The 13,530-nt window shown below is 36.5% G+C and overlaps 1 protein-coding gene across 5 annotated transcripts in view; it reads left to right on the forward strand.

Annotated features, from left to right (window-relative positions):
• The window catches only part of HDAC7 (histone deacetylase 7), a 603,789-nt gene that overhangs the window by 488,465 nt on the left and 101,794 nt on the right, over positions 1-13,530 (forward strand). For all 5 annotated transcript variants that reach the window (XM_053708257.1, XM_053708258.1, XM_053708255.1 and 2 more), the window contains 2 exons: positions 9,985-10,157; positions 11,674-11,740. In XM_053708257.1, coding sequence (XP_053564232.1) covers positions 9,985-10,157; positions 11,674-11,740 — 240 coding nt within the window. The remainder of the gene's footprint in view (positions 1-9,984; positions 10,158-11,673; positions 11,741-13,530) is intronic.

A 13,530-nucleotide genomic window follows, 5' to 3' on the forward strand; every position in this document is an offset into this window, starting at 1 on the left:
GTTCAAATTGGGCCCAAAGTGTCAATAGTTTGTGTGGCCACCATTATTTTCCAGCACTGCCTTAACCCTCTTGGGCATGGAGTTCACCAGAGCTTTACAGGTTGCCACTGGAGTCCTCTTCCACTCCTCCATGACGACATCACGGAGCTGGTGGATGTTAGAGACCTTGCACTCCCCCACCTTCTGTTCCCTACCTTCCGTGAGGATGTCCCACAGATGCTCAATAGGGTTTAGGTCTGGAGACATGCTTGGCCAGTCCATCACCTTTACCCTCAGCTTCTTTAGCAAGGTAGTGGTCATCTTGGAGGTGTGTTTGGAGTTATTATGTTAGAATACTGTCCTGCGGCCCAGTCTCCAATGGGAGGGGATCATGCTCTGCTTCAATATGTCACAGTACATGTTGGCATTCATAGTTTCCACAATGATCTGTAGCTCCCCAGGGCCAGCAGCACTCATGCAGGCCCAGACCATGACACTCCCACCACCATGCTTGACTGTAGGCAAGACACACTTGTCTTTGTATTCCTCACCTGGTTGCCGCCACACACGCTTGACACCATCTGAACCAAATAAGTTGATCTTGGTCTCATCGGACCACAGGACATGGTTCCAGTAATCCATGTCCTTAGTCTGCTTGTCTTCAGCAAACTGTTTGCGGGCTTTCTTGTGCATCATCTTTAGAAGAGGCTTCCTTTTGGGATGACAGCCATGCAGACCAATTTGATGCAGTGTTCTGTGTATGGTCTGAGCACTGACAGGCTTGTGCACTCCAACTTCTTCGGTCGACCATGGCGAGGCCTGTTCTAAGTGGAACCTGTCCTGTGAAACCGCTGTATGGTCTTGCCCACAGTCCTGCAGCTCCGTTTCAGGGTCTTGGCAATCTTCTTATAGCCTAGGCCATCTTTATGTAGAGCAACAATTCTTTTTTATAGATCCTTAGAGAGTTCTTTGCCATGAGGTGCCATGTTGAACTTCCAGTGACCAGTATGTGAGAGTGATAACACCAAATTTAACCCACCTGCTTCCCATTCACACCTGAGACCTTGTAACACTAACAAGTCACATGACACTAGGGAGGAAAAAAGACTAATTAGGTACAATTTGGACATTTCCACTTAGGGGTGTACTCACTTTTGTTTGTTAACAGTTTAGACATTAATGGCTGTGTGTTGAGTTATTTTGAGGGGACAGCAAATTTACACTGTTATACAGGCTGTACACTCACTACTTTACATTGTAGCAAAGTGTCATTTCTTCAGTGTTGTCACATGAAAAGATATAATAAAATATTTACAAAAATGTGAGGGCTGTACTCACTTTTGTGGGATACTGTATATATTTAATATTGCTGCCATCGCTGCACTACTTACCCCCTTCGCTGCGCTTAGATTCGGTGCCATCCCTGATGGCATCAGAATGAGGCTTCCATTGGAGCCTATAGAAGCGCGCTCTCGTGAGTGCAATACATTGCTATCAACTTGTTATACCAGCACACTTTTTTTAATCAGTGGAGTACAAATATCGCTTTCAAAAAAGCGATATTTAGCTCTCCACTTGTAATCTGGCCCTTAGTAAGCCAGTTGATCACTTGTAATATAGAAAACGTATTTTGTTATTATACAGACTTAAAGATAAATAAAAGTCGATACAACAAAGAAGTTGACAGGTAAGCAAATGCACGGGAGGGTGTGGAAAGGGAGTTAACTGAATATATAAATAACTTCAAAAGAAAACTTTGTTAATATAATAGTGTATTGGGAAATTACCAAAATAAGTGCACTTCTAAATATTTTTAAACTTTCTCTTAAACATGAAGCTCTTATAGGTATAAAATAGTTTTTTTTTTTTCTCTTAAGCCATGATATAAAGTTGAATCAATTCTGTAAATAAATTGCATTGCCAGGGTTAGGAGCAGACACCCACAGTGAATATATATGACCCCAATACTTTTGACACTGTAAATAGCTAATGAAAATGATTATGAAAACTAACTAAAATACATCATTTGGCTAACAGAGAGTGTTGCATAACATTGTAGTGACCAAGGGGTTCAAATCGAAGAATTGCCACCAATCTAATGTCTGTAAGAATAATACTTATATGATTCGAGAGTGCCTTACATGTCCTCTGTGTGATCTCCCTCCCCCTATCTTTCGGCAAAGGGTACTTCCTTCCTGTCCTAACAATCAGAGATCAAGAAGGGATGGAAGGTCTGGTATTTGCGTCTCTGGGATGTAGGAACTTTCCCAGGCTTGGCTTCCTAGTTTTCAAACACTGAAGTGTCCTGTCACATTTTCTTTTGTCATATAGTGCTGTCATGATTAAAGAATAAAGACAACTTAATACCTTGATACAGTTATCAAACGTAGGTGTTGGGCAGAGAAATGATGAGCCAGATATACTGTTTTTATGATCCAAACAAGTGTTTTTGTGTACAAAAATAAGAGCCAAGTTAAAATTGCATCAGGTGTGGCTACCTGATTTGTGGGATTTGCTAGTCCCTGATTCACAGCTAGAATAACAAAGGTATTGAGCATCAACTCACTTTAGTAATGTACCCTGGTAAGGTAAAGATATTACATAATACTGACCTAATTATATGCAGATTCAAATTTCTTATTCACTTACAATTTGTTTTTAAAGGCTTTCCAGAGCTGGTGTTTTAAGATCACAAACAAAGAACCTAAAACTGATAAAGTTGTAATTTAGCTTTTGTTTCTTTGAAACATATGTGTTTTATAAATTGACTTAATCCTGGTATCAAGTTACATCTGTAAGGTTCATAACTCAACTTTTAGTTCAGTCTATGGGAGCGAATTATCAAGCTCCGAACGGAGCTTAATGCCCCTGTTTCCACGCAAGCCTTCAGGTTTGCCGGAAACAGCAGTTATGAAGCAGCGGCCTTTAGACCGCTGCTCCATAACTGGTCCGCTGCCTCTGAGGCTGCGGTCTTCAATCCGCCTGATCTTATACGATCGGGCTGATTGACACCCCCTGCTAGCGGCCAAGGAAATCTGCATGAGGCGACATTGCACAAGCAGTTCTGATTAACTGTTCGTGCTACAGCGTATCATGTTGGACAGCCATTGATAAATTGGCCCCTATGTAACTGTTGTCGGTATTGTTTAACCCCTTAGTGACCACAGCACTTTTCAAGTTTCTTACCATTTGGGACCAGGGCTATTTTTACATTTCTCCGGTGTTTGTGTTTAGCTGTAATTTTCCTCTTACTCATTTACTGTACCCACACATATTATATACTGCTTTTCTTGCCATTAAATGGACTTTCTAAAGATACCATTATTTTCACCATATCTTATAATTTACTATAACATTTTTTATAAAATATAATGAAAAAAACTCTAACTTTGATCCCCAAAATCTGTTACACATCTACAACCACCAAAAAATTCCTAAATAGTTTCTAAATTTTGTCCTGAGTTTAGAAATACCCAGTGTTTACATGTTCTTTGCTTTTTTGCAAGTTATAGGGCAATAAATACAAGTAGCACTTTGCAATTTCCAAACCATTTATTCTCAAAATTAGCGCTAGTTACTTTGTAACACTGATATCTGTCAGGAATCCCTGATTATCCCTTGACATGTATATATATTTTTTTAGTAGACAACCCAAAGTATTGATCTAGGCCCATTTTGGTTTATTTCATGCCACCATTTCACCGCCAAAGGCGATCAAATAAAAAAAAAAAACGTAAACTTTTTTTAATAACTTTTTCACAAAATTTAGGTTTCTCACTGAAATTATTTACAAACAGCTTGTGCAATTATGGTACAAATGGTTGTAAATGCTTCTCTGGGATCACCTTTGTTCACAAATAGCAGACATTTATGGCTTTGCCATTACTTTTTTGTAATTAGAAGGCAGCTAAATGCCGCTGCGCACCACACTTCTATTATGCCCAGCAGTGAAGGGGTTAATTAGGTAGCTTGTAGGGTTAATTTAAAATTTATAAAATACCCAATTTTTCTGCAGTGTAGCTGCCCCCCTCAATAAACTACCCTTTTTCCAGATCCCTTTCCCAACAAGTATTTTTTTATTTTTCCCTTCCCTCTCCCTCCTCCTCCTTCCCATAGACATTCAAACTCGCAGCGCTAATTGCACTCATGCGTGCGCGCGCTCCCGCCGCCCCTGCGCGCACTTCACCAACAGGATCCGGAACTGCCTCCAGCGATGGGCTGCCCACCCGCCTCCCTGCTATGGCTCCCACCCACCAACGATCGGCACCATCGCTGGCCGATGCAGAGAGGGCCACATTGGTGCCTTAAAAAAGGGTATTGCAGGATGCCTCAATATCGAGTCATCACTGCAATACCTTGAAAGCGGCTGGAAGCGATCACCATTGCTTCCACCGTTTGAAACCCCAGAGGACGTGCCAGACATGTCCTTGGTCATTAACTGACACTTTTTGTAGGACGTGCCTGGCACGTCCTCGGTTGTTAAGGGGTTAAAGGGATACTAAACCCATTTTTTTTCTTTCATGATTCAGATAAAGCTTGCAATTTTAAGCAATTTTCTAATTTATTCCTATTATGACTTTTTCTTCGTTCTCTTGCTATCTTTATTTGAAAAGCAGGATTGTAAAGCTTAGAAGTCGGCCCATTTTAGGTTCAGCATCCTGGATAGTGCTTACTTGTTGGTGGCTACATTTATCCACCAATCAGCAAGCACAACCCAGGTGCTGAACCAAAAATGGGTTGGCTCCTAAGCTTACATTCTTGCTTTTCAAATAAAGATAGCAAGAGAAAAAAAAAATTATAATAGGAGTATATTAAAAAGTTGCTTCAAATTATATGCTCTATCTGAACCATGAAAGAAAAAATTGGGGTTTAATATCCCTTTAAAGGAATCATTAAAGGGACATGGAACAATTCTTTTTTCTTTCATGATTCAGACAGAGCATACACATGTTAAACAACTTTCCATCGTTCTTCTTTTATCTAATTTGCTTTGTTCTATTGGTATCCTTTGTTGAAAAGCATATCTAGATATGCTCAGGACCTGGACACTAGCTACTGATTGGTGGCTTCACATATATGCCTCTTGTAATTGGCTTACCAATGTGTTCATCTAGTTCCCAGTAGTGCATTGCTGCTTCTTCAAGAAAGGATTCCAAGAGAATTAAACAAAATTGATAAAAAAAAGTAAATTGGAAAGTTGTTTACATATGTATGCTCTATCTGAATCATGAAATACATTTTTTTAGGTTTAATGTCCCTTTAATTTAACACTACATTTTCTTTTTAAAGAGAAAGCTTTGTTAATATTTTATAACTGAACTGTTATCCATATGAAACTGGTTGTAGATCAGAAAAAAATATTTATGTGTCAAAGATGGATGGATGGATAGATAGACAGACAGACAGATAGATATAAATAAGCACATTGATGATAGAGAAACAGAGACATAAACAGATGATAGAGAAACAGACACTATTATTGATTGTGTGTAAATTCTTGTGATCTACTGGTAGTTCCTGGTCTACGTTTTGTACATTGCTGCTCTAGCAGATCATTAATGAAAAATAAAAAAACATTTGCAGACGCTCTTACAGATAATTTACCTACTTGACCAGTAATGGTAGAAATCTAACCATATTTGTAATTATTTCCAATATTCTTTGAAAAACATCTAGATCAGGCTGCTCCTTGCAGTGGAGGTTTATGTTACTTCCACCACCCAGTGTTGCTCGTTCTACTTATAATGTATTGATGTTTATGGAAAGCCCACATTGTCTAAGGCCTCATTATGAAAAAGACAGTGATAACACTGAGATAAAATCATGACTCAGCTGTAGCTTCTGGTGGAAGTGTTTACAAACATTGCCAGGAAGATACACAGATGTGATGGAAGACTATATTTATTTAGCAGCAGGTTACTGTGGTTATATTTATTTGAGTGATCCTTTTACTTGCTGATGGAGTTCTGGAGCAGAAAAATCTGAAAGAGGTCTCTGTCATTTCTCAGTGGGCTGCCAGTAGAGAAATGTAAGGCTGTCTGTTCACAATAGCAGCACTTTTATGTATGTCCAGATGCAGCAAGTGTGAGTTCACATACTGATGATTCCTTCATGTACTTTACATTAAAAAAATATGCTATAGTGGTCCAAATAAGGTAGTTTCTCATAGTTCTTTTAAATCATTTAAGCCATTATACTGGAAATCTTGGATTCGAAGGTTAAAATTCACATTAATTACAAATAATAATTTGGTTTTATGTATATATATATATATATATATATATATATATATATATATGTAACTATATATATATATATATATATATATATATATACACGTTTTGCTCTCATGCACCACTAAACACAGCAGCATTGCATAATCAATGAATGCATAATAAAAAGAATGCAAAAGCAGTTTGAATTTCAAATGAGTAGTAGATTGTTTTCTGACTAAAGTCCGATAGTTACTTTTGACTTACTAACGCATAAAGTGACAGCCATCAGCCAATCACAAAATGCATATACGCATATACGTATATACTGTAAATCTTGCACATGCTCAGTAGGAGCTGGTGCCTCAAAAGTGTGCATATAAAAATATTGTGCACATTTAGATAATGGAAGTGAATTAAAAATGTGTTTAAAATTGTGTGCTTTATCAGAATAATGAAAGTTTAATTCTGTTTTAAGTGTCACTAGAATAATAAATCCAAATGAGAAGGCACTCGTCGAGAAAAAGCTTTATTCAATAAGTGATAATGTATTGGAGTTACCCCTATCCTCAGATCATATGGTCTGATCAGACATTAATAATAATAATTATATATATATTTACTCTCACACACACACACACCATTGTTACAAAACATATAGAAAATATAGAACTTCATAATATAATTTATAAATCCAGAACTAAAATGTATGGAGACTACTATATCATGTACTCTCTTGCTTCAGTACAAGATAATTTCAGGTGTCATCTTTACACAACACCCAGGTTTCCTTTATTGAACATAGGCATACGTGATATGTCTCACACGTGATATTTTTGTCTCTTAATATTAAGCTTATTGCTTACAGGAACACAAAATATCTTGTGTAACAGATTTATCTGAAATGAGTGCTCATTCCCCTCCTGCACAAATGCATTAAACATTTGAACTTGATCAGCACTGCAATGCTCCTTCTAAGCGGGACACTGCTAGACAGCCAATCAAAAACAACATAAGGTACATAGGTTACATAAAATTCTGTAACAAAGGATATCATTTGATTATTATATTAGAATATCCCTTCAACAAATTTTTGTCTTGTTCATCCCACAAATGTGTTAGAATTGTTAGCTTTACAGCTAACTAGACTTTAAATATAACGTGAAACAACGTAATACCTAAAGCTTGATATATATATTTATTTATTGTACTTTGTTCTTTCTGTTCTGCAGCTACAGATTGTATCTCAATCTGCCTTTTGTATTAAAACAGTTAGGGCCAGATTACAAGTGGAGCTCTTATTAACGCTCCCGCTCGAGCGTTAATTGCGGTAGAAGTAAGTTTTTTGCACGGTTTGGGTTGAACTCATAATTTGAAAGTAAACTGTTTTTGCTTGCGCGCTAACCTGACAAGCGCAAAAAGCTGAACTAAGAATACTGCATGCACGTTCATGTATTCCCCTATAGAAGTCAATGTAGAAAAAAAAAACACTCTACTCTCGTGCAAACCCAATTACATATTCTCATGTGCGCTAACGCAACATAAAAATATGAATATTTCACATTCCAATGTTCTTCACATAACAGAATATGATCAATTTAGTCATAAATACATATTTCTACATCCATTTCTGATGTTTTTTGTACAATAACCCGACGCATTTAAAAAGCCGAACTTAGGATATTGTGCGCACGATAACCTATTTGCAAAATAGAAGTCAATGGAGCAAAATAAGTAAAAAAAAAACACACCCTATTTTACATTCCAATGTGCTTTACATAGAAGAATATGTTCTGTTTATTCATAAATACATATTTCTATATATATATCTAATTGTATTTTGCAAAAATATATATTTATACCTATATATTTATTTATTTATATATATATATATATATATATATATATATATATATATATATAATTATATATAGGTATAGATATATACAAATATATATATCAATATCTATTTATAAATACTTAGAACATATTCTGCTAAAGGAGAGATAGAGAGAGGGGGCGCCACATAGTGTATTATGTATATCGTCAAAGGTAAATAAGGGTAAGAAATACACTCACAAGAATGGTGGCACCCGTCTCAGTTCAGGGTGCAAAAAGGCATGCTAACACTTAACAGCGGTTAGTTCACTGGTCACTTCATCTGCTGGATCTCCTGTCCGAGAAGGCTCACCATGCCAGCCCCTGTGATTGGATGATTCCGGGAACCGCTCTGGAAGCCACTCTGTGAGGAACGCTGAAAGACTGTGAAAATGTATTGTATGCTCCTTTAGTAGCAGCCAAGGTCACTTCTCTTCAATTTTCACACCAGCCTTACGGTCCAGAGCTAAAGAGGACTCAGATCATCCAACCACCAAACGGCCAATGTTAGAAGCAATGCTGCAGCCTGGATCCACTGCAGATCCCCTAGCTGGGGCAAATCAGCACAGGGGCTCCAATGCATTTATATCTGTGACGTATTTTGGCCTAGGCAAACAAGGCACTTGCATAGGGCGGCAGATTGGAGGGGGGCAGTACTTTTTATGGCTATATTTGTAATAAGCTTAGTTATTTTAGAATTATTATACAGGTATATAATGAGAGAATTTGCCCAATGATCTTACATTCCATAAGGGTATAAGACACTGCCCATGGAGCAGTCAGTTATTTAGCTATTGCCTTTAGTTCTGTTGGCTTTCACACTTCACAGTTTGGGGAAGTATTGTATCAAGAAATCTGTTTTTTTTTAATTTATTTATTGCAGCAATAGATAGATGAGTGTGTGTGTATGTGCATATGTGTTTGTGCATGTGTGTATGTGTATAACTCTGTGTGTGTGTGTGCCTGTGTCTGTGTGTATGCAAGTGTTACAAAACCTAAATACGCCACTGATTTATATATATATATGTCTATATATATATGTTCATATGCATTTATGTGTTTGTATGTGTATAAATGTGTGAAAATAAATATGTGCACATATAAATACATATATGTATGTGTATATATATATATATATATATATATATATACATACATATACATCTTTAGAGATGTACTGTGTATGTATTTATCTCTATGTTAAAGCCCTATTCTCGACTTTTTTTTTCTCTAACACCTGAGATCTCATATGTTTGAGCCCTTATAACTTTTTTGGGAATTTTTTTAAAAATAATTTTTATTAGATGCTGTTATTATGCGTGTAATGGTACTTTGTTATGTATTTTTCATGTGTTTAGTGCAACTTTTTTGTTTCGTTCTGAAATCCCGGTAATCATTCCAGTGTAAATTGTGATTGCGCTGAAACGCGTTTACTTTCAATTTGTTATATGAGCGATAATCCAGATAAGCGCAAACACCCTCGATAAACCCCTTATCAAACGCGCACAAACGTTTGCGTTCCACTCGTAATCTGGCCTTTAGCGAGTTAGTACTATGGTACATGACAAGCAGATGCCATTACTAATGTCCTCTGTATACACATATAGTAACATACCTATAAAAGAACTCAAGAATAAAAAGCTTTTTAAACTATATAAAAAATAGTGTCCGGGTATTATATCATTTATACCTGGTCATTTCTGTATTCGTTATTGTTGTACAACACGTTATTAAGACTTATTTACAAGTCATGCTGAATAAAAGAAATATACTGTGTATGCAAGAATGGTCCCTGGTTTATCATTATCAAATGTTCTAGCAAAAATACCTTGTATACTTTACATATGATTGTGTGACCTTGAATCAATTCACAGTTATAGTCACTATTCATGGTCTGTTGCTTTCTGTCTTGCAGTGGATCTTAGCATCCCCGTCAGCACAATAACGACGCAGACTACCCACATGGACTTTCACCTAGTTCAGCGATTTGGACAGCGCTCAGACACTGCACTCCTGACTCCCAAACAGTCCCAGCAAACTCTCTTCCAAGCCATCTCCCAGCACCAGCAAGCGGAACCCAAGATTCGGGTACTTATTTTTCATATTAACACTTAGTAGATAGAGCTTAGGCTAACTATATAAACTGCTTAAGCCTAAGAGTCACAGGCTCTAGCCATCTTAGTTTTTAGTTCTTCCACCTAATTCCAGGTTAAATCTAAAAAAGAATATCTCAAAATCTTTGTTGATGTAAATAATATTTATCATACCTTGCTAATAATATTTCAACATATTAAAAGAGACAGTAAACACCTTTCAATTACAAGACTCTTGCAATAAATTAACATAGCGGGTGAGTTTGAAAATATTTAGAATGCGTTAACATTTTGTTTGCTGCAACAGTTTTTCAATAGACAAACCCCATCCAGGACTTGACTTACTTTGAGGAACCAATCCGGACTTGTTACTGGAGTAGACAAAGCTAGCCACAGTCATTATGTTAGAAAAACATTGTTTTGCTGTACCTTATCTGATAATTTCAGCTGAGACCAATTAGGGAAAGATATATAGCAGGATTTCGGCATGTAAAGCTTATTATATGCTCTTCCAGATCTCTTAATGTTCAGGAAAAGCAGGCAAAATAAATAATAAAAGTGTATTACAACCTTGTTTAGCTTCAGATAATTAAACATTTTATATAAAAAATCTCAAAATGTTTACTGTCCCTTTAACTGCTGCTATTTCTTATATGAATGTGCTCTAAATTAGTACAGGTACAAATCTACAAATCCGGAAATTCCAAAAACCAAACTTTTTCTGAAATCTAAACTTTTTAATTTATATATATATTTTTTTTTAAAAAAGATAAAAAAATACTATTTTCCATGCCTGTGTCATTGGTTTGTTTTTTTGTGTTCTACAATACAAGTAATTGTCTATATTTATTTAAAACCACAATTTTTACCTTTCTGATTACATTACTGTACTAGCTTCCTGATGGTATTATATATACTAAAGTATTCAAAATTATATTAAAACTACCTTTAGGTTACATGTATAAGCAGTATTAACCTCTTAAGGACATATGACGGAATTTTTCCGTCATAAAACAATTGAGCAAACTGAAAGCTGTGTCCTTAAAGGGGTAAACATGTAATTATTGCCAAAATGTCATAGGATATTGTTGTTTACACTTGGTTCCATCCCCTCTCAGAACTGTTCCATTTTAAAGTTGCAAATATTCCAAAATCCAAAACTTTTCTGGTCCCAAGCATTTTGTATAAAGGGTCTTCTACTTGTACTGTTTAGCATTAGTGGTAAATATAGTTTTTATGTAAATGACTAGATGCAATACAATTGTAATCTGCACAACAGTATCATCTCGTTATAAAGAAGCCCAAAAGAATAACAAAGGAGGTTTTCATATCTACAAATATTATGAAAGTGGCCTCTGTTGTCCAGTACTAGACCTTGAGAACAAAATGGCGTTACCTTTTGTTAATGATAGAAAAAGGTATCATCTTTTGAATAAACTTTATTAGTCAGTTATTAGTCATACCATTCTGTTACAGCTTGTAGATTGCTAAATGTTATATGTTTTTCATAGAGCCTGGATTCACCCTGTCGGAACACAGATCACGGACGCCAGCAGTTGAACAAGGAAAGACCTAAATGTAAGAATGATATCCGTCCTAGCCCTTTTTAAATTGTTTGTTCTTCATAAGAACAAGATAAATATATTTATGATAACCAGTTTGCCACTATGAAAAGTGAGCCTTTGCATGTGCTGAATTTTATGTTTAATAGAAATCAAATGAACAGTTTTTTTCTTCATTTTAGCATGGTTTTGAACTAGCTTATTTGATGGGTTATGTTTATTTACGTAAGAGTTAGAGGGTGGTGATTTGTTTCAGAATCTGCAAATAGTTTCTGTTAAATACTTGCAGCTGTGGTCATTTTGAATGATGCAAGTGTGCCCTCTGCTGATCTTGGGAACTATTGCACAATATATATCACTAAATAATATTAAACTGAAAATTTGTAGTTAAGAACCATTTTGCACTTCTTCATTAGATAATGATGTCTGAACATCGGACAGTATTGTCAGTGTGTTTTTCCAGTGATCACAATTGAAAAATGCTTCCTCCGTCAATACCATTGAAGCTTGGATTGTTACCTCCTGAAAACAACATTAAATCATTAATTTATAATCTAAATCTAATGTGCACTATTTATGACAAACAGTGGCAATTTCTGGGGTTAAAAGATTACACATGTTAAAAGGCATGCATATTGGTGTAGTGATACCAATAGGTTGTTTTTTTTAAATTGTACACTCTAAATGGTAAAATATTCATTTTCACTTCCATGTCCCTTTAAGGAGCAATTCTCAAAGAAACTGTCTAAGGTCTTTTACCCTTAAGTTTTTCTCTGTGAAAAGCACAATTGGGCTAAAAGAAGCTTCTCCCAGGTGGTAACCATGCCATAGAACAAGCCAATGAGCTGTTGTTCATTCCTGGTAAAGCACTCTCTTTCTGTTTGTATTTGTATTATGACCCTTGGGAAAGTCTCCCTAAGGGTGATGGGGAAATCCATACATTTACTCCTTGCCCATTGTGCCTAGAGGGATATGGCCGAACCTTACTGACGAGGCCCAAAGGAGGCTGAAACGATTGTCTGGGGTTGCTATTTCCCATGTTCAGAGGAGAATTGCCTGGTATTTCGGGGCTGGACTGAAGTTTTTGAGCGGGATTAGAGATATATACTTTAGGAAAGTTTTTCACTGTCAAAAGCACAACTGGATTAAAGGAAGCCATGTGGAAACCAAGCGTTAGAACAAGCCACTGAGCCGTTGTTTGTTTCTGACTGATTGCTTCTCTTTCTTTATGTGTTTTACCCTTAACCCCATTTTTATGTAACAACCTATTTAATTTAATATTGGCTTAATTTCTAGTTAGGAGGACACTAAAATCAGCCTAGTGGTGTGCCCATTAAGGCCTAGATTACAAGTAGAACGCTATTTAACGCTCCTGATCATGCGTTAACTCATGATGGAGGCTTTTTGCACGCACATTTTAAATTGAACGTAGAAGGTTTTCGCACAAGCGCTAATCCAACAACATATTTCCCCATAGTGTGAAAAGTAGAAAAACAACCTAACACACTTAGTTGCACGCTATCCTGATCACGTTTACTGAAGTGTAAAGTGCACTAACCCGACATATATATATATATATATATATATATATATATACACAGAGAGAAGCACACTCACATGAATGAACAACTGGCTCAATACTATTGTTAGCCTGTTCTATGGCGATTTACCACCTGGGTGCAGCTTCTTTTAGCCCAGTAATGCTTTTCACAGAGAAGAACTTTCCTGTAGTATATCAGTCTGATCCCGCCTATTACGGTCAGCCCAGCGCCGAAATACCAGGCAATTCTTCCCTGAACAAGGAAC

The sequence above is a fragment of the Bombina bombina genome, chromosome 3 (assembly GCF_027579735.1).
Source record: "Bombina bombina isolate aBomBom1 chromosome 3, aBomBom1.pri, whole genome shotgun sequence".
Lineage (NCBI taxonomy): Eukaryota > Metazoa > Chordata > Amphibia > Anura > Bombinatoridae > Bombina > Bombina bombina.